The sequence below is a fragment of the Rhagoletis pomonella genome, unplaced genomic scaffold, assembly GCF_013731165.1.
Source record: "Rhagoletis pomonella isolate Grant_MI unplaced genomic scaffold, Rhpom_1.0 Rhpom_scaffold_01520, whole genome shotgun sequence".
Taxonomy (NCBI): domain Eukaryota; kingdom Metazoa; phylum Arthropoda; class Insecta; order Diptera; family Tephritidae; genus Rhagoletis; species Rhagoletis pomonella.
In genome coordinates, this window is record NW_023460074.1 from 6,488 (window position 1) to 29,077 (window position 22,590).

The 22,590-nt window shown below is 34.5% G+C and overlaps 2 protein-coding genes and 2 long non-coding RNA genes across 5 annotated transcripts; 2 read left to right on the forward strand and 2 right to left on the reverse strand.

Annotated features, from left to right (window-relative positions):
- The first annotated feature begins 5,704 nt into the window (after positions 1–5,704).
- Positions 5,705–6,773, forward strand: LOC118752466. Its single transcript, XR_004994687.1, has 3 exons — positions 5,705–5,965; positions 6,075–6,221; positions 6,281–6,773. It is a non-coding gene; the product is annotated as an uncharacterized LOC118752466 (long non-coding RNA).
- A 263-nt stretch (positions 6,774–7,036) lies between these two features.
- On the reverse strand, positions 7,037–8,317 carry LOC118752465. The gene is made up of 2 exons (XM_036487377.1): positions 7,754–8,317; positions 7,037–7,697 (listed from the first exon to the last, which is right to left on the reverse strand). Exons 1-2 carry the CDS (start codon positions 7,886–7,888, stop codon positions 7,053–7,055), a joined length of 780 nt encoding a protein of 259 aa, XP_036343270.1. The 5' UTR covers positions 7,889–8,317; the 3' UTR covers positions 7,037–7,052.
- A 6,566-nt stretch (positions 8,318–14,883) lies between these two features.
- On the reverse strand, positions 14,884–16,746 carry LOC118752467. 2 transcript variants are annotated; one of them, XR_004994689.1, is made up of 4 exons: positions 16,457–16,746; positions 16,103–16,315; positions 15,852–16,007; positions 14,884–15,794 (listed from the first exon to the last, which is right to left on the reverse strand). It is a non-coding gene; the product is annotated as an uncharacterized LOC118752467 (long non-coding RNA). The 2 variants fall into 2 exon arrangements; XR_004994688.1 differs by lacking the exon at positions 16,457–16,746 and having other exon boundaries at positions 16,103–16,441.
- A 4,162-nt stretch (positions 16,747–20,908) lies between these two features.
- Positions 20,909–21,391, forward strand: LOC118752469 (zinc finger protein 80-like). Its single transcript, XM_036487379.1, has 2 exons — positions 20,909–21,207; positions 21,277–21,391. The coding sequence occupies exons 1-2, from the start codon at positions 20,924–20,926 to the stop codon at positions 21,389–21,391; spliced, it is 399 nt and encodes a 132-aa protein (XP_036343272.1). The 5' UTR covers positions 20,909–20,923.
- Positions 21,392–22,590: the final 1,199 nt, after the last annotated feature.

The following is a 22,590-nucleotide window of genomic DNA, read 5'->3' on the forward strand; positions in this document are numbered from 1 at the left end:
GGAACTAATAATGTTTTTTCGCGCATAAAAGAATGGCGACCGTATGTAATTGGAGTAGGATGTGCTGCCCATATTTTGCATAGCGCATTAAAGACTGCTTGCGATGCATTGCCTTTCGATATAGAATGCACAGTTGTGAAAATCTATTCTAATTTTTATATTTACACGGTTCGTGTGGAAGCCCTGAAATCCTTATGTGAAGACGTCGACATTATGTACACCCAATTGCTAGGCTACTCCAAAACAAGATTTTTGGCGCTGGGACCAGCAATTGGATCAATTTTGAAAGCATTTGATGCTCTACAGTTACATATATTTTTTGGGCCTTCAACATGGCGAGCAAATTCTGAAGGATTTTTTTAATAATCCTTTGTGTAAACTTTGGTTGATTTTCGTCAAGGAGCAGGTATTTAAAAGTTTTCTCATATTTATATTTTTAATGTTATTTATGTTTCAAAACTAGGCTACATATTTCCATGAAGTTATTGCAAAAATAGAAGGCGATAACATATCTGCGGTTGATGTTGCACAGTGTGTGGACGATTTGAAGGCCAAAATAATTTTACGAAAAGAAGAACGTTTTTTAATGCTAAGCACGGCAATTGAAAGAAATCGATCAATTCAAACTGGAGATTATGATGCATCAGTTATTGACAGCGTATTTGAAACCTTCCAAGGGTGTTACGTAATTTTAACATTGAATATGTATGGTTTTTAATATATGTTCCGTGAACCTCATAAAAACTGGGACTCGACATTTTAGCAAGGTTTGGCTATTTCCTTTAGTTTGCTTAGGGCCGGTTACTCAATGTCTGGTTAACAATAATCTCCGGTAAAACATCGTTATCGACGTTACCGACTCCATGTTATATGCATGGAGCCGAACACGTCGATAGTGATGTTTAAACGGAGGTTAGTGTTAACCAGACATTGAGTAACCGGCCCTTAATATTTATTATTTTTTTATGAATGTATAGCTGATTATTGAAAAACACCATATAAATCCAAATTTCACACTTTGGGCCTGTGCCAATCGGTAACTTTTTTCTCCGTGGTGAGACGGGGTGGAAAAATTTGCTATGGTGTACAAATAAATTGAATTTTGCTGTGCCAAATGCAGAGTTAAATTTTGACAATTGAAAACCCAAACAAACGCTCGTGCGAAAGCTTTATTTTTGTGTGTTGCTGAAATTCTTAAAATTTATATTTATTTTATAATTTGCAAGTAACGTACGCTTTTTTATGCTGTTCCAGCTTTCATTTTCATGTTCACTCCTTATTACCGCCAAGCAATATTATGTGTATACATGGTTATAAACTGTCAAAATTTTACCTAGCCCCATGAGCTAGGTAAAATTCTGACGTTCTTATTCACCACGAGAAATGTCAGATTTTTACTTTGATCCGTCAAAATTTTCTCTTTTCTATCATTTGGCACAGGCCCTTTGTGCAAAACTTATGAAAGTTCTGCAAAGTTCGACCAAAAGTTTTGTAGCCCATGAAATTTTAAAAGGAATAAAGTGCAAATATGGAGTAGCTGGGACTTACCATTGACTTTTGGCAAGTTTTTTTGTTGACGGTGCTCCGCATTTTTTTCATACAAGGTATGTTCGACACTCCAAATTTGCACTTTATTATACTAAAATTTAATGGGCTACAAAACTGCATAGCTAGAAATTTTGGTCAAACTTTGCAAAATTTTCTTAATTTTTGCACAAAGTCTGAAATTTGGATTTATTTAGTGTTTGTCAAGTAATCAGCTATACATTCATAAAAATATAATAAACATTAAGCAAACTAAAGAAAATAGTCAAACCTTGCTAAAATGTCGCGTCCCAGTTTTTACTTAGCTCACTTATGTACATATTTATATCTACATACATTTTTAGTTGATGCGTACAATTATCTTCAAGAGTGGGCAGAACAGTTTCGCTATATCAAAGAATTATTATGGATTAGACTGAAAACGTACCCCATTTGGTCTAATGTTGATGCTACTATTCAAAAACTGATCTCAAACAAATTATTAGATGCTAACATATATGAAAAATTATTTCACCAATATGGGCTCATAAAAAGCTATTGTACAAGTGAAAAGATCGCTGAATGGAGGGTCAAAAGGGCGGCAACAGAAGACCGATGGGTGGAAATTTTCAAGCACATGGAGAGCCAAGAAATTTCGTACCTTGAATTTGCTCAATTGACAGAATACGCTCTTTGCCTTCCCGGCTCTTCAGCTCCAGTTGAGCGTGTATTTTCTTTAGTAAATAAAACATGGACAGGTCAAAAAACTCTTTTGAAAGTTCAAACAGTAAAATATTTAATGGATGTAAAGTACAATTTAGATTCTAAATGCATCGACTTTTTTTAATTTTTTAAAGACACAACCCACCCTTTTGCGACAAATTAATAGCATGGAAAAATATGATTTTAAGAATGCGCCAAACCCTAATAGCAATAGTAATGAATTCATATTTATAATATCCCTCAAATTCTTTTCACGAAATAAAGATCTCAGCCATACGCAATTTACAGAGCTAGAAGTTCACTTCATTGTTCCCCTTTTTTATTATGCGATAATTTTGTATTCCCTGCCAGCCAAAAGTGGTGAAAAATCTGGTGAAACCGCGGGTTTCGGTCACTTCAAAACTGGTGACAAAACTGGTGACATTTGTATGGGCGGTGTGCAGATTGTCACCACTTTCCCCCTGTACGTGTGATCCTTGCAACACTGTCGCACTCATTCAGATACTTCGTAAGGAAAACATATAGCTGCACTCGTCTAGCATTGCCCACTTCAGCTGGCGCAGGGTTGCATTCTCTTCAAAGCGAATTCAAAATAACCTTAAAACCTTTAAATAAAAAATCTTAAAATTTTGTTTGATTTTTATTTTGCAAAATTTATTTTTCAAAATGCATAGTTAGTAATCAATATTATGAATAAAAATTACAATTAACATTAATAATAAAGATATTTTTACATACATATGTGGCTGCTTAATTGCTTATTATTACTACTACTCCTTTGCATATAGCTGTTTTCAAAAGTTGCAAATTTTCTATAAAAAAGTTAAGCGATTTTAACAGTATTATAATCAAAAGAAAGGTAATCGATTTACCTTTCTTTTAATATATATTGACATTTGAAAATCATTTGTACTGGTTCATAAAAATTCAGTTTTGTTAGAACTTTGCAAAATGTGACAACTTTTTCACTTCTTACATATAATGTTTTCAAAAGTTGCAAAATTTCTATAAAATAGCTAACCGATTTTAACAATATTATAATCAAAAGAAATGTAATCGATTTACCTTTCTTTTAATATATATTAACAGTTGCAAATCATTTGTAATGGTGCACAAAAATTCAGTTTCGTTACAACTTTGCAAAATTTAACCACTTCTTCACTTCACATATATAATGTTTTCAAAAGTTGCAAAATTTCTATAAAATAGCTAACCGATTTTAACAATATTATAATCAAAAGAAAAGTAATCGATTTACCTTTCTTTTAATATATATTAACAGTTGCAAATCATTTGTAATGGTGCACAACCATTCAGTTTCGTTACAACTTTGCAAAATTTTACCACTTTTTCACTGCTTATATATAGCTGTTTACAAAAGTTGCAAAGTTTTTATGAAAACGTAAAGCGATTTTAACGGTGTTATAATCAAAAGAAAGGTAATCGGTCTACCTTTCTTTTGATATATATTAAGAGTTGCAAATCATTTATGGTGGTTCAGAAAAATTAAGTTTTCTTACAACTTTGCAAAATTTGACAAGTTGGACCTATACTTTGAAGGTGCTCCTGGCGTTGAAGGTGCTGAGGGCGGAAGGTACCCATGGTGCTCCTGGCGATGAAGAAGCTGAGGGCAGAAGGTTTTAATGGTGCTCCTGGCGATGAAGATGCAAGCGTTGAAGGTGCTGATGATGAATCCCAAACCTGTAAACAAACAAAAATAGCAATTCAAATTTATAAACATATAAAAAGTCTCAATACATACCTTAAGAATGTGACCAAGTCGCTGCTGTTTTGCAATCTAAAAGAAGAAATTACAATATAATTAAATACAATTGTTAAATACGTATCCTTACCTTCAAAATTTTCGCAAAGTGACATTTCTTCACAGTATGTATACTGTCATCAAAACTCCGATGTTTCTAACTTGCTCGCTCTAACGCATAGAATTCTTATTAGAGTACGAATTCTTATCGGGTATGTAGCTCTAACAAAGGGAAATTTTTTTGACAGTTCGAACAAAAAATTTGTAAGTGTGTGGGTGAGATGACTATAAAGTTGTGAATGTGTTTGTAAATCGTTTGAATTTCAGGGGAAAGTGGTGAGCCGTGGCTGGCAGGGTTGTTAATGAAGAAAAGTTTTGTTTTTAATCAATAAAATTGATTTGTTGAATTGGTACATTGTCAGCGTTTTTATGCATATATTCCGCTTTACAATTTTCTCCTTACCTTCAAAAATTTTTAGTTTTTAGGTCCTGTACTTCTTTGCGCTACGAAAAAGTTGGTCACATTATGGATGGCGGATATCGAAGATGGAATGACGAACTGTAGAGCTTTTTAACGACATGGACATAGTTAAGCGCATAAAAATACAACGATTGCGTTGGCTTGGACATGTTGTACGCATGGATGACAACTCTCCGGTGAAAAGATCCTTCGACTCCGCACCCATGGGTGGACAACGAAAGCAAGGGCGCCCACGAACGCAATGGAAGGACCAGTGCAGAAGGACCTGTCTGCGCTCGGGATAACCAACTGGTGCAAATTCGCGCAGGAGAGATGCAATTGGAGAAGCTTTTTGGTCTCGACCCAAACAGACAAACGGTTGTAGTGCCAAATAAGAAGAAGAAGATTTTTGAAAGATCAGTTGGGTTGCACGCCGTAGATCGGGTACAGGAAATCAGCACAACTAATGTGACTACCGAAGTTGTAAGCAGAGGTGATGAACTAGCTGTGGCTTCGGATTACAAGATGCCTAGAACTGTTGCGACGAGAATTCAAACCTCACGTAAGTGGAGAGAGGGACAGATTTTTAATAAGTTTTATTCGTTTTTTATTTTATTTTACTCAAAATGATTTCAGGGGCGATTGATACTTATTTTATTCTATTTCATAACATGTTATGTTATGATCTATTCAGCTCGATTCTAAATATTCTCGTGGAATTATATTCTCACGGATTTTTCTTCTCTCGAGAAAAAAATCCTCCTATTATTTTCCGCAAGGGAGAGGAATAATTGAGGAGTAAGAATTTCGAATTTTCGAAATCAGCTGTTTTGCCAAATGACATTTCATTTAGACATTCTGAGAGAATTCAAAAGTTTGAACTTTTTGTTGAATTTTGTATCGTTTTAAGAAAATATTAAAAATAATGCATAGTTTTGCCTTTCATATGAGAGTGGAGGAAGTATATGGCGAATTGGAGCCACAGGAAGCTCAACAGAGGTCTATAAGAAGGAGCCTTCGCGATAATACGAATCCGCTTGAGTTGCCGCAATCATTGTAAATACCTACACATTTGTGCATATATTTTAAATAATTTATCGCTTTTACAGGTTCCAGAAATATTATAGGGTAAATAATAAAAAGCAATTTGCAGTTCCTCCTATTGTAAAACTCAGCGCATCTTTACGTTTCTTTGCTGAACGCGGTTATCAAGCAGAATTGGAAAAGACGTCGACGTCTCTCTAGCCCAGTCCACCTTCAGTAAAGTTCTCAAAGAAGTAACTGAAACTTTTGAAACTTTGTTGTGCTCAAGGTGGATAAATGCATCAATGGACATCGATGAAAGAAGACGCATTTCACGTGCATTATACATAAAGCATGGTATTCCCAGTGTTATAGGGTGTCTTGATGGAACACATGTTCGCATCATCGCACCCTCTGAAAATAAGCACCTATACTACAATAGAAAGGGATACTACAGCCTAAATGTGATGCTGGTATGCTATTTTTTTTTAATACTTAGATGAATACAAACTAACTTATCTAAAAAATGGATGTGTATGTATGTACGTATATTAACAAATATGTGTAATTTTTTATTGGCAGATGTGTGACCACGAGCTTAGGATTCGATACGTTGATGCCTCCCATCCTGGTGCCTCTCATGACTCCTTTATTTGGAATGGCAGTGAGTTGAGAACGCATCTCACACAGCTCAGTACTTGCGAGGTGAAGGCAATTTTTGGCTGCTAGGTAAAATTAAAATTAGTGAAATTTTTTATATGCTGTAATATGGGACTTTTTTGAATTAGGAGACGCCGGATACCCTTTAAAACCATGGCTTCTGACACCATATCGAAGCCCAGAAGATGGCTCCAACCAAATGAAATTTAATGATGCCCATTCAAAATGTCGGAACTTAATTGAACGAGTCAATGGAGTGCTAAAAACTCGATGGAGGTGTCTCCTTGGAGCAAGAGAACTGCATTATACTCCCAGAAAAGCAGCTCAGATAGTCAATGTATGTTGTGCGTTACATAATATATGCATACATTTTAAGTCATATACAGACATGAGCGAAATAAACTCACCAGAGCAGATAAACCAAATGAGTGAGAATACAGATGTTACCTCTTTAACATCGCCCCTGTATTTGGCTGCAGCACAAACCACAAGAAACCGAATTGCGAGCTCCCTTTAAATTTTATGTTACAAAAGCAAAAAACATTTATTTTCATATTTAATTTTTATAAGGATATATATTAATTTCATATTCGTATTCAGTGTTTTACAAAGGGATAAATGAAGTGAGTACCACAATTAAGTTTCGTATACTAAAAATTATTTTTAAAATCCATGGATATACATACATATATGTAAATAAAACGTTATAAGGCAGAACAAATTCAGTTTCTTCTTATTTTCTTAGTATTAAATTAAAATATAAAACAGCATCACAATTCAGTTATTCTTATACTAAAAGGCCTCATAATAAACATAAAAAAGAGTTAATATATGTACATTAAAAAATAAAAACATCACAAATTCAGTTATTCTTATTCTATTTGTACTATGCATTTCCATTTACTTCTCTAATTGGCGAAGCATGAGTTCTTCCATGATCAGATTATGCCTTTTCATTTCGTCAATTTCTTCCCTCTTTAATTTTTCCATTTCTTTAAAATGCTTTTTCTGGACTACCTGCATACTGTCGATCGCTCTATAAATTTTTTTTACGTTTTCTTGCTGTTCTTTGGATTCCGAAACTGCACCCTTGATGGTGTCGCATAGCTCGCGATGAATTGCAACCTCTTCCACGAGAATTTCAGGAGGAGAATGTTTTGTCAACACTTTTTTGGAGGAAGTAGGCTTAACTGCTTTTGAAGATGGCTGGTAAGTAGGCTCCTCTTCGTCAATCAGAAACACACAATCCATTGGGTCCTCATTCATCGCGACACACTCATTCTTCAATACAATTTCATTCACTACACCACTCTCATTCATCAAGAAATCAAGGTTTTCTTCCACTCGTTCAACATTAATCGAAGATGTCAGCCCAAATGTCTTCGCCACACCTTCCACGGATTCCTTCATCCCTATCAACTCGAATATTGCCCTTTCTGTTGCAGAAAACTTGTATTCGATATTAGGGCCTCCTCCAGTTCCCCTACTATGTCTAAGGTTACTGGCTGCTTTGTGTCGCACGTACTTCTTTTGATCAGCCCACACCTGGATTGTAGCAATTTTATTAAACTGACATAGGTAAAATGTATTTATTGATGTACCTTCTTCCATTCGGCAATACATTTTGATGGTGGCCCCGCTGAATTGAGTTCTTTCTCAACTTTGCGCCAAAATCTATTCAGTGGTTCTTTACCGCCTTTGTAAAAACCTCGCGCGATTTCAGCATGGCCTTGCATTAGGTTTACCAGAATTTCTAATTGATGCTTATTTGTACTTTTCGACCTAAAATAAGAATGATTGTAGTACTTTATTACTGTTTTTTATTATAAATTAGTATTTTTTCCATTAAAAAGTAAATAAAATTACATTTTTCCTCAGCGTTCCTTTCAAAATAGTTGGGGAAAAAATACTTTAAAAATGGCAGCAAAATCTCCCTTTTACTTGCATTCGTGATACCTACTTTCCTCTCTAAATTTTTTTCCCCCTTTTTCGAACATTGTTCAGAATAAGAGGAAAGGGAGAAGAGAAAAATTTCGTAAGGAATTTTTGTTCAGAATAAGAGGATAGAGAGAAGTGAGAAATTTCCTAAGGAATTTGTATTCAGAATCGGGCTGATTATGTATGTTCTCTTATGGTATATTACGTTATGTTGTGCTTTGCTATAGTATGTTACGTTTTGTTATGCTCTCCTATGTTATTTAATTTTTTATTACCTTAACTTTTTTTTTTCACAGAGAGACTATGTTCTCTTATGGTATATTACGTTATGTTGTGCTTTGCTATAGTATGTTACGTTTTGTTATGCTCTCGTATGTTATTTAATTTTTTATTACCTTAACTTTTTTTTATTTTTTCACAGAGAGACTTCTTAGAGAATACTTAAATTTCGGATTGCAAGCAACTACCCACAACGAGCCAGTAAACTTTGAAAATCATAAGTTTCAAATTTATATTTTTAAGTTTAGCATACGAAAATCCAGTTTAACTTATTCATTTCTCCAACCGCAGCTACTTTTCTGCCATGCGAAATCATCAAACAAGAAAAACTTGTGCCTCTCAACAAGTTGCAATTTAATCTAGCTGAGGATGAGGAAAATTACGAATGTGTGCAAGCGCCAGATGAGATAGTTGTTTTAGACACTACTGCTGCTTCAAGCCGGTCACAAGACAAGCGCCACTATCGAATCCCGAAAATTTAGTTACACATGATGTCAATGTGTTATTCTCGAGCACCTCCATGGATATAAGTAATTTATGCAACTGGCCGTTAGCACCTACAAATAGTCAAAGTCAAAAATCGAATGAATTCAACACACTTCAGAACCGAACGGAATTTAGCGAAAATATGAATCAACAAAGCAAACAAGAGCAGCAGCAAGAAAGGTCACTGTCGCAGGAGCATTGCTTGGAGGAAGTACAAACGCAGCAACAAGAGCAAGCGCATCAAATTAAACAACAATCTTCACAACAATCTTCACAAAAATTGCAAACAAAGCAACAAGCAGACCGGATACAAGAAGTGCAAATACTATCGGGGCCACAACAAATAATAAATCGATTACCTTTCTTTTATATTTGTTATAATATTGTTAAAATCGCTTAACTTTTTTATAGAAATTTTGCAACTTTTGAAAACGTCTATATATAAGTCGAAAAAACGTAATCAAATTTTGCAAAGTTGTAATGAAACTGATTTTTGTGAACCAGGTTAAATGATTTGCAACTATTAATATATATTAAAAGAAGAGTAAATCGATAACCTTTCTTTTGATTGTAATATTGTTAAAATTGATTAACTATTTTATACAAATTTTGCAATTTTGAAAACATCTATACGCAGAAGTGAAAAAGTCGTCAAACTTTGCAAAGCTGTAACGAAACCGATTTTTTGTGAACCATTACAAATGATTTGCAACTGTTAATATATATTAAAAGAAAGGTAAATCGATTACTTTTCTTTTGATTGTAATATTGTTAAAATCGATTAACTATTTTATAGAAATTTTGCATCTTTTGAAAACAGCTATATGCAAAAGAATAGTAGTAGTAATAATAAGCAATTAAGCAACCACACATGTATGTAAAAATATCTTTGGCGCGTATTCATAGTCCAGCAACTAATTCGAAACTAACAAAGTTGCAGCTTAAATTTAAGTACCAACTTAAAATTTACCTCTATTCATAGTCAACAAGTGTGAAAATGTATCGATTTTTCTTTACGATATTTTGGAAAAATTACATTTTTATTAAATAATGTCAAGTTTGATCATCCGTTTTTGTAATTTTTATTTTCATTCCATGATTATGCAAAAGAATAAGGTATCAATTTCTTGTTAATTGTGTGAAATAGCCAGAACAACCGCAGTGAAGTGAAGTCGATGTTTATCGAAAGCATGCTGTGAAACATACCAATCGTAGATATCTAAATGTTATGCACAAATTTACTTTAAAAGAACTAGCGTGAAACTGACTTATTATTTGAGAATTTCTCTACATTATTCCAATTATAAAATTGTGATGTAGCTTTATTCGAATTGTAATACGCATTTAATTTCATCTTCCGATTAAAATGGATCGATCTTTGTAAATTTTAATTGGAGATTATTCAATATTATCAAATTCACCCTCTACAAACTTAATTTTTACATATTTCGTCTGTTTTCCCTTAATTTGATAAAAAAAATTCTTCCTAGTTACGACTTAGTTGCAGCTGCAGCCGAAACTAAATTTTAAGTTGGTGCTTAACCAAAAAAGTCGCAACTAAGGCGACTATGAATAGCTTTAGTTGTGACTTATGCAGCGTTTTTGCTGCATTTAAAATGCAACATTTAGCACTTTCGAACATATGTTTTCGAAGAGCGTTCATGCTATAGCATTTAGCAAATGTACATTTACGCGAGTTCGAAATCGCATGCTTTTGACAAACAGCCGTGTTCCAGTCTCTTATTTAGATGCGTATATATAATTCTCACGCAGAAGATAATGTGCAAAAAAACTACTGAAAAGGAAAAAATACATTTTAAACCAAAAATTCAATACAAAAACTTGAATTGTTTTAACCATAACCGAACATTTGTTTGTGTATATATTCATTTGTCGGTGATGTCAATTCAAATTTCCTCACTGAATAAAATTTCAGTAGCTGATGAGGCTGGTGAAATTTTTGACAAATGGATAGAAAATTTTGACAATCGCAAAGATTTTTGCTGTGTGTAATTTTTCGTAAAACAAAAGTTTAAATTGATGAAATGCTATCAGTGATGGTAGATGTTTTCTTAAAATATTAATTTCACTTCAATTTGTAATATAAACCAACCGACTAAATCTGCGGTTATCAAAAATTTACTGCTGTCAAAAAAGATTTCATTTCACACAGCAGATTGGCAAAACTGGCTCACCATAGTAAAAATATTATTCAACAGCTTTCCCCATAGAACCTTGTTACCGATTCACACACGCCCTTAATTAGGAAACAAACCAAACAGAGTTGATCATAAATTGATCCAGATTTCTATCAGCATCAATCGATGTTGAATTTGCTTAACTTTTCTTTATCCAAATATGTAATGCAAAATAAAAGAAATCTCGATCGGCGATCACTGAAACGCAGCTAGCAACTGTATACTCGAAAAAGCAATGTTGCCACTTTTTCTCTTTAAACCATGTTCGAATCGTGGAAATTTTGGAAGATCACAGGGTTGCTTTTAGCATTTAGATTCTTAATGCAAAAATAGAGTTGCATTTAGTTGCATTTAGGTGACGAATTTTGTATGGATAAATGTACATTTAGGGCCGCTTACTCAATGTCTGGTTAACACTAACCTCCGTTTAAACATCATTATCGACGTGTTCGACTCCAAGCAAATTACATGGAGTCGGTAACGTCGATAACGATGTTTTACCGGAGATTAGTGTTAACCAGACATTGAGTAACCGGCCCTTAGAGTAGCATTTAGAGCTAAGGGCCGGTTACTCAATGTCTGGTTAACACTAATCTGCGGTTAAACATCGTTACCGACGTCTTCGACTCCATGCATATAACAGGGAGTCGGTAACGTCGATAACGATGTTTAACCGCAGATTAGTGTTAACCAGACATTGAGTAACCGGCCCTAAATGCGCTAAATGTGCTTTTACGCGTAAGCAAAAACAGCCTATTAGAATAGTTTCGACTTAGGGCCGTTTGCACCATGTCTAGTTAATTCTAACTCCCAGTTAAACATCTTTATCGACGTTATCGACACTCATCATATAACATGTGATCGATAAAGCAGTGGACGTGCTTAACTGAAGGATGTACCTCCAGTTAGCGTTAACTAGACATGGTGCAAACGGCCCTTAGTTGAGTACTAAATATGACTATGAATATGCGCCTTTATTATTAATCTTAATTGTAATTTTTATGGCATAAATGTAGAATACCTACAATTCTCAAATTAAAAAAATTCATGTTGGGATCGAAGGAGATCATTGAGGTGAGCGTAACGATGTATATATTTTGTTTGGGAAACAACAACTACAACAATTATTAAAGGTCAACGTTCAAATTAAGCATGTTTTTTAATTAATATTTCTCGATATTTTGATTTCATTTGATAGAGAATTTAATTCTCTTTAATTTGATATACATATTTATGCATATATCTTTTATAGTATTCACAAAAATCTAATTAATGTGGAATTCTACTTTGTGAGGGTTATAATCCATAAGCGCGGCCGTAGGCCGCCTACGCAGAAAGGTGTTCTGTGCAACAGGTGTTCAGCGCCTTTTCTTCGCAACACAGAAAGAGAATTCTAATTTGTGAGGGTTATAATCCATAAGTGCGGCCGAAGGCCGCCTACGCAGAAAGGTGTTCTCTGCAAAAGGTGTTCAGCGCCTTTTCTTCGCAACACAGAAAGAGAATTGTACTTTGTGAGGGTTATAATCCATAAGCGCGGCCGAAGTCCGCCTACGCCGAAAGGTGTTTTCTGCAAAAGGAGTTCAGCGCTTTTTCTTCGCAACACAGAAAGAGAATTCTACTTTATGAGGGTTATAATCCATAAGTGCGGCCAAAGGCCGCCTACGCAAATATACACATTAATTAGATTTTTGTGAAAACTATAAAAAGGTATACATATGTATAAATATGTATATCAAATTAAAGAGAATTAAACTCTCTATCATATATGACATCAAAATTGCCCAATTCCTTGAAGAGGTTTTCGAGAAATGTTAATTAAAAAAAATGCTTAATTTGAACTTTGACCTTTAATAATTGTTGTAGTTGTTGTTTCCCAAAAAAAATATAGGGAAAATTTTCCAAAACGGATCCAGGCTTTGAAAAAAAAAATATTAGGGAGTATAGAGGAGCTTTTTCAGATTCTAAATCTGAAGACCCCACCCTCCGGAGGCTTAAAGTTTTAAAGTAATTCGCATTTAAAGTTGCAAAAAAAATACCGAATTTAACCTCACCTTTTGCTTTGTACACCAATTGAAGTGAAATGTCAGTGCTGCCATACATATGAAAAAATGCCTCAAAAACACAAAACGGAAGCAATAAAAAAAATGCAGATAATGATCGCGCGATATTTAATAAAAAAATTTAATTATTTATTGGTCGATTTTTGATTAAAAAGTTGCATAATTTATCGAAGTATCGATTTTATAATAAAAAGCGATGTTTTATTAAAAATGTTCATTATTCATCGAAGTATCGATTTTTAGAATATAAAGCGCCGCAGGCGAAAATTTTAAATAAAAAATCGCGCCAACATCCTCACCAAGTTTCATGACGAAATTCATTATACTTTCGCGGAAATTTCGATTGGTTCCGTTTTGGAAAGCCCACCCAAAATATATATACCGCTATATTTACCTCAATGATCTCTATCGATCCTATTTTTTTTTTTTAATTCGAGATTTGTAGGTATTGTGCATTTGTTCCATTTTTATTAATAATATTGATTACTATGTATATTAGTATAACAATGCATTTTGAAAATATAAAGTTTTTAAGGTTATAAACTGGTGAAAATCTGCACACCGACCATACAAAATTTACCGCGGTTTCACCAGATTTTTCACTACTTTTGGCTGGCAGGGGGCATGCCGTTTTAATCCTCAGTAAATATACAAATTGGAAATTGGAGTGAGCTGATGGGCTGGTTTAATATTCTATTCAATTGGGAACTGGATTTTTAACATCGACTTTTTTGATATCGATATTGTTCAGCCCGATATATCGCCATATCGATTTTACATACAATGTATGTCCTCTTTCAGACACGTCAAGTCTTGCTTTCAAGTCTGCTCGTTCATTGGTGAGGCTGGAGGGAAGAGAGGGGAAGAGTACAGATACCTCCGTACCGTAAATTTTTTTCAAGTTTTCTTGTTCTCTAATGATCTTTTCGTTGCTTCCCGTTTAAAGAACCAAGTAGTTGAATTCGATAAAACTTGATGCGTGTGGAAGCAAAGAGAAAACACAAAAGAGAATGCGATAAAAATTGCTTTCAAGATTTGACTTGTCTGAAAAGGGGCTATTAAATCGATTCATGATATCGATACTTTCTTAAGTATCGAACATTCCTTCCCAGAATCCTGCTAGAAGCCTGAACTATGATTATCGACTAAATTAGTGGAAAAACTGACTAAGGGCCGTTTGCACCATGTCTAGTTAACGCTAACTCCCAGTTAAACATCTTTATCGACGGTATCGACACCCATCATATAACATGTGATCGATAAAGCAGTTAACGTGCTTAACTGAAGGATGTACCTCCTGTTAGCGTTAACTAGACATGGTGCAAACGACCCTAATACTTTTCGTCAGTTTAGCGGTTAGTTTTGTATGGGCTTGGGGAAAAAAATTACCACTTCTCCGGCTGTGCGATTGTGCATCCCTTTCTTGCACACTCATGTGCGCATTTTCCTTTCAGTATATTCTCTCGCTCATACATGTCATTTAGTTGGTGATTTGCAAGTGAATTTAACGATGAAACTATTGGGAAAACATCAAGATAATTGGGGATTAATCTGACCACTATTCTAAATTCTAAATAATTTATGAATTAGTGAGTAGATGGCAGCGAAATATCCAAAAATACATGAAACCAAATTAAAAAATACTACTTTCTTTTATTTTATTTTTTTTTATTGGAAAAATATATTGTCGTATATTAATACATTTTTGAAATCTTAAAAATTAGAGTTTCTTCATTTAACGTTAAAATATCATATTTTATAGGACTTAGAAGTTTCAGTGGTTTGAAAACATTAATATAATGAACTGTAACCATATGATATCTTGATACATTAATGTGAGAACAAAAATATCGACTTTCTCGATGAACTTCAATAAAAAAAGTTTAAGGACTAAAATTAATGATCTAAATTTTCACATAAAAACTCAAAAAAAAAGGAAAAAGTAAGCATAAAATAAAAACTGCAAAAAATCGATGAACTACAATAGTAAAAAGCTCTTAATTTTCACATAAACATTAATAATTAAAATCCACTAGGAAAAAAATCAGTTAATTAGAACGACATTAAAACTATTCGCCTTCCGGTAACAAAACGAGATCTTTGAGATATTAATATTGTCGAATATTAATACATATAATGAACATTAGTTCAATCACATTTTTGGGATCTCAAAAATTAGAATTTCTTGATTTAACGTTAAAATATCACACTTTATAAGACTTAGAAGCTTCAGTTGTTTGAAGACAATAATATAATAAACTGAACCATATGATATCTTTGACATATTAATTTAAGAACAAAAATATCGACTTTCTCGATAAACTTCAATAGTATAAAGTTTAAATACTAAAATTAATTATATAAATTTTTACATAAAAACGTTAAAATATCAACTTCTTCTTCGTCGAGCATTAAAAAGCCGAAAGTAAATATATAAGATAAAAATTATACAAGAAAAATCAATGAAGTATTAAAAAGATCCTAATTTTCACATAAAAACTTAAAATTAAAATCCACTATGAAGAAAATGCAGTTAAAAAGAAAGAAATTCAAACTATTCGCCTTCCTGTTGCGAAGGTTTTTTGCGGCATACTTTTTTTTGCTTCTGCCTATTATGGCTGACACGAACGCTGTTTTTACTTCTTTTTCGAAATTGACGCGGCCTTTGAGTTTAAAAATATCTAAGATAAATATAAAGTTATAAGTACTTCAAATTTCATAAGGAAAAATAAACCTACCAAATAAGATGCGGTCAATGAGCTTAAGTTTCATTAACGCTCTCTTTCCACACCTGTCATCCCAATTAAAATTGATTAACAATTCGTCCGAAAACATTTTTTTATCGTCCCATCAATATTTCCAGACGGAGCGCCCAATGTGAATATGTAAGATATCTGCAAATAACAAAATATATTAATGCACATTATTGGTCCGTTATAATAACACCTAGAGTATAGAAATAATGTAATTAACTCTATTTCTTTCATACCATTTCCTCTTTATATTCATTGCCTTGTAGTTTTTCCTACACATCAAACAATGCGTCGATGGCTTTTAATAGGAGAACATCTGAAATTTCCAATTGGAACTCAATAACAGCGCCCCCTTTTATTCGACAGAATGACTGATGGACCTTTTTGATAAGCAATTTGCATTCTCGGAGAGTTTATTGCTGAGCCACCACCTCGCATCGATCTGGCATCTGAAACATCAAGATTTATTGTGCAAAACGAAAATGACTTCTTAAATATGAATTGAAGACTTCAAAATCCTCTTTCGCAAAAACGTATAAATTAAAATTCTTGAAAACGAAAACTTCCTTTAATATTTAAATTTTATTAACCGTATGTTTATTTCATTATGGGCTGATAATATTATACGAAAATGAGTAAACTTCTGACATTTTCGGTTATCTTCTTTCGCAAATCATCGACCTTAGCCTCCAGTTTGCTTTGTCTCCCCAAAATGGTGTTGCGTAGACCGATAATCTGATTAAATAGCCTGTATGCAGCTCTCAAGAAAACGGTCAAGAAAAGATTGCAATAAAAAGCTTATTTTTACTTTCTTAAGAAATTAACTACGCTTTCTAATATGGGTTTCTAAAGTTTTTTGTGAAAAAAGAGCACAAGGCAACCCAGGTTTGCAACAGAAATATATGCCCGTTCCATTATTTCTTGAGGAAAGAGTGAGGCAACAGGCTGTGAAGTACCAAAAATGTCAAAATTCCTTGGACACACACACGAAATAATGGCAATTTTTTCTTGACCGTTTTCTTGAGAGCTGCATACAGGGCTTTAGTATCCAGCTCTTAAGAAAATGCACAAGACAATGTTCGTGTTCTTTCTTCTGCTTGAAATAGTAGTAGGCCAGTAATTTTGACGTTTGATAATGCACCGTGAATAGTAAACAATGGCAGAAGAAGAGCGGTAAAAAGTAAACAAAAGAAACAATCTTTTGCCTATGACCAATTTGTAAGTTTATAACAATATTTTTCCTTAAATTTATTAAAGTACATTTTAATTTATTTTGATTCAATTTCAGGAGATAGTTTTCACTGATATCGGAACATCACTATATCTACCGAAGAAATCGATTTGTCGGACAGTCGAATTTTAAAAGCATTAAAATTGTACCACTTTTTATATTGAAATATTTTCGACATCCCTATTTTCAAATTGTTCTGTCTTACCAATATATAATCACTCATTCTACAAAACTATTTTTTACCGACTAAGACTTGAATTATCAATACGGCAGTGGTGAAAAGTTCAGATGGATTTATCAAATATATGCCGTGCCTGTTTGTCGCCGGAAGATCGGGTGCATCTGCTAGATTGGCATCAGCCTGTTGACTCTTTGGATATATCATACAAAGAGTGTTTTTGTAAATGTACACAAATTAATTTAAGTCTGAAAGATGATCCAAATGAACTCGATGATGCCCGGATGCAATATCTATGCCTTGATTGTGCCCAAAAACTTAAAGACGTTTATGATTTTATTGAAAAGGCGAGAAGAGCTGATAATGAATTACGTTGCACACAAACGGAAAAAGTGAAGATAGAAAGTATAGCCAACACTTTTGAATGGGTTCCAGTACATGAAGAGCTAATGGAAGTAACTAAGATGCCAGATACTGTAGATATGGTATATCAAATACGATTTAGATATAATTAAACAATAATTATTTTCTATTTGTTTACAAGGATCACGTAGAGGATATAAAAGTATCACCAGAATGGAATGAACATTTTATGGATGATGATGAAACATCTGCATCAAATGATATCGAACACGAAATAAATATTGATAAAAAACTTACACCCCTATTGCGAGTGTCGACTGGCAGTAGATAAACGACTATTAAGCGATTATCGATTAGCGATGCTATTGCGAGTGTCGCTTAGTCGCTCAATTAGCGACTGTGAATACTTTTTAATCGCTCATTCTTCTATTGCTGTTTTTTAGTCGTTGGAGTTTGCGTTTATAAAATTTACATAAGAAAGTGGTACTATAATGGATAAAAAGTAAGTCAATTGAACTGGAAGTTGTAAAAAATTGTGAAATATACATATGCATGTATGTGTCTGAATTACAGATCAAAAATTATAAGCTGTCAGGGTATGGGTGTTCCCCACGTTGGGCGTTTGCCTAAATACCACAGTAGCTATCCCTGGACCACCTGAAAAGAGTTAATGCCGATAATAAATCATTAAAATTAAAATACCATGTTTCATTTACTTACCCAGCGCTCTATTTATTTTTCTGTTCTCATGAAGAAACGTCAAACAAAGCAGAAGGTCAAAAGGGAAATTATGAAGCTTTTGATGGGCAGATGTTGCCAGACGAAAAGTTGTAGTTTGGAGAGTTTGGGGAAAATCCCGTGGAGAGGGATAGCAATAGGGTGCGCGATACCACGATTGGCCGGGTCGTGAACAATGAAGAAAGCGGAAAGAACGGTGATTAGAAGACATGGAGGCCTGACAAATAGCATATAAAAGGGGTCGGCTGAGTTCCGTAAGAAAAGAATTGCCGGTGTCATTGCAACGTACAGACAGTGCGCGCTAGTTGAGCCTTGTCGTTTTTTAAAAAAAAGTCCAGTAAAGTCCAAAACTTTTCTTTAGTGAAATAAAAATAAATGCTAAATGCATTTTGTTTTTTTTTAAGTCGCGAGTTGTAAAAACAAAAAAATAAATAAATTGTGAGGAGTGTAGGCGAAGAGCCCACGATCACCTCTAAGCGCCCGGGAGAACGTGGTCATCAGAGGCAAGAAGAGGGAGAAGCCTTTATTATACTTGCCAAGGCAGGAGGATTGGCCATCAGCGGTGACGACCATATAAGGCCCAAAGCACGAAACCCGTGGAAGAACCCGCCCCCCCCCCAACGACACGTAAGTGACGAAAATATTTATTTTGTCAGGTGTTAGTGAACATTTTTGTGTGTCCCTAGTGTGCCAGGAGATAAGGTGAACCACGCCAGAGTGAAGGCGAAAAGGGTACGGCACAGTTCGCTGGTGAGTGCTAGGCTTAAGTATCAGAAAATTCTATGCAAAAGCTTTTGCGCGAGGGAAATATCTACCCAAAAGGATTTTTTTTAAAGCTCGCACCGAGGAGCAAAGATTCAGCCTTCCGGTTTGTGTAAGGGGTCAGTCGAGACCACCACCGGCATGTTATAACCCAATCATTGGGATTAGATGATACACTGCGCGTCCCAAGTATAGTCCGAGAAATATTAATTTTTTTGAACATTTCATTATTTGTAATATATACGTTCAGGCATTTGTGTTGCGTAGATAATTTGTTAATAAGTTTGTACGTATTTATACTTTCGTTTTTTTTTATTGTCTTTGTGCCCGCCAGGCAAGAAGAACCCAAACAAAAGGGTAAATTGTAGTAGTTTCTGAGCGGGGAATATCCGGCTCCCGGAAACCCTTCACACCATCCGAAAAGAGCTCTTGTAGGTAGGGTGGCAGGTTTTTATATAGTTTGTTTGACATACGTGTATAAACGGTGATCGATTTGATTGGTTCCTTTTTGTTGTGGCGGCCGGAAACCGATCATAAAATTCATTGATTTTGTTGTGTGTAAATTCCTATGTTTTATAATAAATTTTAACGTGTATATGAAAGAATTTAATATGTGGACTTAATCCCTCAAGCAGGGGAGGCGAAGATGACAAGGGGGGTAAGCTAAGGGGGGGAATTGGAGCACGGCAAAAGGGAGACCGCAAGGAGACACATCAGGCGGTCCATGGATGGGTGGGCTTCCTGTGGGTGTGATATGCCAGTGAACGAGCCGCCACGTCCGCCCGGCACCATTGTGGCAAGGGTTAAGGATCCCGACCACCCAATCGCTGAGCTAGCCAGGGCAACCACAATGGTGGTCTGAAAATGGGCGACACGTGTACGCGACAAAGCAACAAAAGGCAACTTGCGCGGTTGTTCGTACTGATGCAGGAGAGTGAAGACATAGGCAAAGGAATTTCCGGAAAGAGTAGGGTAGGAAGCTCCGCTTCTATTGGAAAAGATACATATACAATATTTCTTGTGCATATAACTCCGGCTACGCCATCCACAGTGTTTTTGCGCAGAACCAACATCAAAAGTTTATACAAAAAAACTGCATAATTTATTAATTGACTAGTGCTCGGAAATTTGAAATCTTTATTTTAAATTAAAGTTGAATTCTTTCAATACACTTATTATGTTGTTAAGTTAAAATTTTTAAACTCGGGTCACGCGTTTGGACACAAAAACCCAACATCATTGTACAAAAAACTTAACCGTACCGTATTTCTTAAACTTCCATAAAGTTTATTAATGAGGAAAACAGCTTTTCCTGCAAATCATGTAAAGCCTAAAAACTGTGAAGCATCGGGAACGCAACTTCTATTCATAAAACTCACACGTGTACATACACCTTCAAAGTCCAAGGGATCCGACGAATCTCGCAATCCCCTCCTTGCTTTAGCTAACTCTACTAATCTATTAGCTTCCGCATCATCTTTCCCATCACTAAACCATATTTCAACTGTGTCCATTTTTTTAATTTTATAATAAAAGCAATTATTTTAAAAATGATGTAAATAAAACACTTAAGAAACAAATATAAACAAACAAACAGCTGTTTACAATTCTGTCAACCATTCACAATAGTACAAATTTTTATCGATCAAGTTACACAATAGCAAAATAAAAGATGATCGACTCGATCGACAAATTTCTATTCTACTGCCAGTCGACACTCGCAATAGGGGCCTTAGTACTGACACTACAACAACAACAAAGTTTCTAGTTTAATCGGATAAGGATATGCAGAGCGGCAATAACTTAAATGAAGCTGGGCTGGTCTTATCGAAAAAAGTAAACAACTCAATCTTGCTCATACAAGACCTAAATCACCTTTGTGGAAAATCTTTCATCCACAAACGTATTTTAAATAGGCACATGCAGTACCATGGATATTTCAGTTACAAGTGCGTGATTTGTGGTTCTAAATTCTCCAAATATGATCAATACTATAATCATCGCATGCAACACACTGGATTACCTTATAAATGTGGCGTTTGTGAAAAGCAGTTTCCAGATGCTTACAAGTTAGTAATAAAGTATGATTATGCCCTACATGTACATATATGTATATGTGTATGTATATAATTTTTCAGGATTAAGCGTCATATAAGAGGTGTGCACAAAATTGAAGAAGACAAGGAGGTGCAGAAACTCGTTGTAAGAATAAACATAACAAAAGAAATAAATAATAAAATAAATCGGTCTTAATGAATGGATAATGTAGGTGTTTAATAAATCGTAAATGTGGACACCAAGTCGAATTTATACAAGGTGGTGTTGATGGCGAATTAAATTTTCGCCGCAGTACTACTGAATGTCAAAGTGATGTGTTTGTTGTAATCAAGGCGAATTCATTTTACAACAAACACATAACTTTGACATTAAGACGCACCTCGGCGAAAATCTAAATTCGCCATCAACACCACCTTATAATGTGTAATGAATGGCCCGTAGTCATAGTCAAAATAAAGTCGACTTTAAAGTTAGTTGCAGCTTTTTGACATAATTTTCAATGGGATATCTGTCAAAAAAGCTGCAACTAACTTTAAAGTCGACTTTATTTTGACTATGACTACGGGCCAATGTGTTTTAACAATTCCGGACAAGAATTGTGTGATGGAAACTAACACATTCTCATTTATCTTGCTTAGGGCCGGTTACTCAATGTCTGGTTAACACTAATCTCCGTTTAAACGTCATTATCGACGTGTTCGGCTCCATGCATATAACATGGAGTCGGTAACGTCGATAACGATGTTTACCGGAGATTAGTGTTAACCAGACATTGAGTAACCGGCCCTTAAACTCTTAAACAACTGAAATACTTATGACTGGTTTTTTTATGTATGTGTTACTTAAATATATTTATATTTTACTTATATGTATGTACATACATATACATATACTAATTTAGCCTCTTTTATCAAAAATTCAATTAACGCACATGGCTACGATGCATTAATCCGCGATGTGCACACTGCAAGTACCAACACAAAATGAGGTTGTTGTTTTTGAAAGAAGTCTGATGAGCAAATGTGGTGAATTCCGAAATAGCTATCACTTCTATCATTTTTCCAAATTATTGTTGCTTTTCCACAATAAGTTTTCACTAAAAACGGCCTCAAGCTCATAAAAATGTTTGAATATAATTGTTTTAAGGCCATAAAATAACAAAAACAAATAACATTTTAATATATAAAAAAAGTATTGATAATATTGCTGATATTTAATAGGGAATTTACATGGGGCGATTTTACAGGCAACTTTTAGTTGAATGCAGCAGTTGAATGGTGTAAATGGCCTTTCAACTAATCGCTTTCAATGAAGTTGGTCAGCTGCCTACTTGGGTTAAACTTTTGGTTCAACTAATCGCCGGTGAATGTTGAATCATGTAAATTCGCCTATAA

Excerpts from the sequence above, each read along its gene's own strand:
- LOC118752465 (XM_036487377.1), bottom strand. The coding sequence starts at position 7,888 with ATGCAAGGCCATGCTGAAATCGCGCGAGGTTTTTACAAAGGCGGTAAA. Across the intron at positions 7,698-7,753 it reads GTATTGCCGAATGGAAGAAG|GTGTGGGCTGATCAAAAGAA; the intron begins GTACATCAATAA and ends GCTACAATCCAG.
- LOC118752469 (XM_036487379.1), top strand. The coding sequence starts at position 20,924 with ATGCAGAGCGGCAATAACTTAAATGAAGCTGGGCTGGTCTTATCGAAA. Across the intron at positions 21,208-21,276 it reads CAGTTTCCAGATGCTTACAA|GATTAAGCGTCATATAAGAG; the intron begins GTTAGTAATAAA and ends ATAATTTTTCAG.